The sequence below is a fragment of the Tetrao urogallus genome (genome assembly GCF_951394365.1).
Source record: "Tetrao urogallus genome assembly, chromosome: 13".
NCBI lineage: Eukaryota > Metazoa > Chordata > Aves > Galliformes > Phasianidae > Tetrao > Tetrao urogallus.
Window position 1 is genome coordinate 18,994,393 of NC_136826.1, and position 4,200 is coordinate 18,998,592.

Sequence of the window (4,200 nt, forward strand, 5' to 3'; positions counted from 1 at the left end):
TTGGAACAGCTATCTCTTCTCAAGCTTCCCAAATTGGGAAAAATCTGCTCTGCAGTTAAGTAACAGAACATCACAGAATTCCCAGTAGCTACATAGAATAGTGGAATACTTAAATTTAAAAGGAGATGAGTTACACACAGTACAAATGTTTACTGCTACCAGGGAATTGTAAAGCCACATGTTTTCATCCAGTTGTGCTCATGAGAGCACTTAAGCACTTATTTAAAACTTATGTTGAAAATCCTAGCATTAAGCTTTGTTTAAATAAGAGATTTGCTGAACAGTCATATATACTAAACCAGACTTCTATTGTCTACCGTAAACCAGCTGCAGAGTACTGGTGTTAACATAAAGCAAAGTGTCCCTCCACACCTAAGGAGGCAGGTTGTGAAGGAACTGTTTCTGGTTACTGCTTGCTTTGCTTTCCAACCTCCAGCTGACTCCTAATATCTGATACTTCCACGGGGACCTGCACTGTCAGACCATCCATCAACTTCTTAATGCGCACCTGGCATCCAAGGCGAGATCTGAGAAGAAAATATTAAGTGAAGTTCATTTGTTTCCACAGTAAAGGAAGAAATTCCCAACTCACATTGGAATATTTGGTCCAAGATTACTTTTCAAAGAAGCAAAAGACCCAACAGAAAACAGCTCTAGAGGCACAGTTGCAATATAGAACAACCTGTTCCTTTGGAAATGGGTGCCAAACAGGTGCTGAGAATCTGTCTCAGCAGGGTTTTGAGCATCTATTGCTGCCAGCAGGTATACTTACGTCTCTGTGAGTCCATATGCCAAGTCCAACATGTCCATCTCTTCATCTGAGATGGCATCCAGCTTTTGAAAGGCATCTTTCTCAAAGATGAGGTGGCAGGTGGAGCAAGCTAATGTCCCTTCACATGCACCTGGTGGAAAAGTGAGGAAGTGGCAACAAATCAGCAAAAACATTGGGGTAAAGAGAGATGATCTTTGGAAATAGTGGGAGGAAAGGTCCTTTAGCAGACCTAGAGCATGTCAAAAGAGACACCAGAAGACACAGCAGATGAAGATAGACTTCAGCCTGCCTCTGCTCTGGGAGGATCAAGGTTTTCATACTCATACTTCAACTCCAACCAATGTGCCACTGGAATTCCAGAGGCAGCAGGGCAGTAAGTTTGGAAAGACAGCCCAGTGAGCAGCTGTTGGGACAAGAACCTCGCCAGAAAGCAGAAGCAAATTGAGACCCCAGGTTTAAGCAATTCAAGGAAAGCAGACTGCATAGCTAAGTGCTAATGATGAAATTAGTGAGAGAAATGTATGCATCCTCCCTGTGCTTCCTGGTCTCATCAGAACACAGTACTGTGTGTGCAGTTGTACTATTCCCAAGTACCCACTGGACACAGAACTCCTTAGAGTACATATCCATCTCCAACACCTACCAAATCCATCAATGGCCAAGTTTTGGTTGACTACCACTTCCAGCAGACTCTCCCCTTCTTTGGCCGTGGTTGTGAGTCGCTCTCCATCCCGATTTATAAAATGCACTGTCACTGAATCTGCCGAGCTGTAGGAAAAGTTTGCAAAAAAAAAATCAGAGGATCCCATCTTCTCCTGCACTTCCGCTGCCAAAGCCTTTTGGCTGAATACCTGAGAGATTACACTACACACATTAGAAGACATTCAGGTTGCCAGTTCTCAGTGGAAATGCACAAATTAGAGCAGTTCAAATCTGAGCTGACCCACAGTAGTTCCTATTTCACCACACTTCTCTCAAAATAAATGTTCAGCTGTGAGTGAATAAATGCAGAGGCTCTGCACTGCTTCTGCTTGGGCTGGTGTGTTTGTAGGCATTAGTATGTTGTGGAGCCTGGGATGTTAATCCCAAATGCAGTAATAACAAGAGAAGCCCACAGGACCTAATAATAGTAAGTGACAAAGGATGTTGTCATTCACTCATCATTTCTCCCTCCCTTCCCAAGGGAATTGCTTGCTGACCATTCCTTTTCTGCTTGTTATTCCTTCACAAAGTGCTCACTTCTTGTGTGAGCTCCACCACAGTGGGCTTTCTTGTGATAAGACATGCTCAGCCCAGCTTACAGAACAATCATGCTGAATAACGTCCTCTGCGCTGATGCAATCCTTACTTAGGAGAAATAACTGGTTGTGTTGATGGCCTACAGGATTTAATCTAGTAGTATTAAGGACAAGGCCATCAGCATCACTTAATGCTGAGTTGGGGAAACTACATCTACAAACAAGAGAGAAACAGCATTCATTCCATCTCCTCCAGATCAGGGCAACTTCTGACCAACATTCACAGCACAGTTCAACTCACAAACTCAACTGCTGTGATGAACTGCATATCCTAACCTAAGTAAGCAGCCTCAGCAAAACCCAGCATGTGACGCTGCACTTGGAAGCCTGGCAGGACATAGATGATGTGGTCTTGTACAGCCCCTGCCACCTACAGCCACCATCTCAGCAGATGAGCATTTGATCTACATTCCCCATATCTTGTCAGGAAGAACATTCCAGGAAGCATGGCAGTGAGGATTCCAATTGTCTAGAGAGAGTATTTTGCTTCCTAGAGTGGCAGACAACATCAGTTCCCCACTCTGCATTTACAGCAGCAGAGATAAGAAACGCAAGAGAATCTGCAATTCATAGAGCACCTCAGTGATCATCTCACCTCTGCACAGCAGGAGGCCCAGGTACCTGACCTGACCTGCCTACCATCCCCATTCCTCAAAGGCCTCATGGTCCCTAACGGGACCTCGATAGTGCATGAATTCATGTGCCATACGATATACTCATGTTCAGAATCCAGGCACTAGCTGTGGCCTCCATGGCTTCAGAAGCTTCCAGAAACAGGGGAGCAATACCTCTCACAGATCAGTTCCCTAAACAATCTTCATCCCAGATCAACATCTACGTAGCCTTATCCACCTCTCCCTTACAGATCATGCTTTGGACCAGTTTCCTTCTGTGGGGGCCAAGGTAGAGTTCAATGCATTTCCCTTCTGAAAAGGTACTTCTTAGTTCAGTGATATACGGGTAAGGTAAGGATTTTACTCACCTCGACTCCCCAGGAGAACATTGGAGCTTGCATGTGGAGCTGAAGCCTCTCCTTGACATCTGCTTTGATTGTAAGCAATTCTGCCCAGTCACCTCACAGAAATAAACAAAGTGAGTTTTACTCACTTTCAGTCCACTTAACAAGGGTCGCATGAGCCCCGAGATGCCTTGAGCTATCATGCTACTGAGGTCTTTCTTTGAGCTTCCTGGGATGTCTTCTGTTGCAAGGCAAGCTAGAGTAAGAGTTATAAATATGGTAGGGAGGAGGAGGGGGGAATAGAAAACAGTAAGGACAGCCTCTCTGGGGAGGGAGGAGGAGTTGTGCATGAATCTTGCTGCTCTCCAGCCCACTTGTGGTTGTAACAGGGCACTCAGGGGTACTGAGCAAAGTACTGCACCAAGCATCATTTCCTCACATCAGTCCCCGAGGAAGATTCCTCTTGTTTTGCCTTCCAGACTTCCCTTACAGAAACTAGCCCTAAATCCAAATTTTAGGAGCAGTGTTCAGTGCAGTGTCTAACTATATTAGGGGACAGGGAGATGGTAACAAACTGACTATTGGAAAAGTAACGGAAACACTGAAGGCCTGAATGATGGTGCCTTGTGAAGACACGTGGTGGCCCAATCAGTTCTTACACAAACAGGGTGAAAGGCAGGCTTACTCAGACATCCTCCTGACATGGACAACATCTGGCTACATCGTTCCCCAGTACTGCAGGCTCCCAGCTGCAAAATGCGAATATTCATTCATACACTTCCCAGGACAGTCACAAAAAGCAGCCACAGTTCTTTCAGTTGTTAAATTCTCCGTTGAAAAGTGCCACAGAGGCACAGATAGGTATCACATTTCACAGTAACTGATATTTCATGCTTGTGAAGCTTCCAGAGAGGAAACTTCCAGTTTGTTTCCTGAAACAGTGACATCAGTATAGTGTTGCTCTGCTCCGGGGTAAATCACTTTGCCTGAGAAACAAAACTCTGCAGTGGACAGTTTCAGTTTTGGTTGTTTTTTTTTTTTTTTTTTTTTTTTTTTTGGTTTTTTTTTTTGGTTTTTTTTGCAGAGTGTGAGAACAGCTCTCATCTCAGGATCCTGAATTGTCCCTCCAATTAACAGTTCACCATTCATTAGGATGCTTGATTTAATCAAGT

General features: G+C 44.5%; 1 protein-coding gene across 1 annotated transcript; it reads right to left on the bottom strand.

The window, feature by feature from the left end:
• Positions 1-406: 406 nt before the first annotated feature.
• On the bottom strand, positions 407-3,231 carry LOC306951579 (adrenodoxin-like; the record flags this gene model as incomplete). Its single annotated transcript, XM_079542106.1, has 4 exons — positions 407-527; positions 773-902; positions 1,416-1,540; positions 3,053-3,231. 4 exons carry the CDS (start codon positions 3,229-3,231, stop codon positions 407-409), a joined length of 555 nt encoding a protein of 184 aa, XP_079398232.1.
• Between the last annotated feature and the right edge of the window lie 969 nt (positions 3,232-4,200).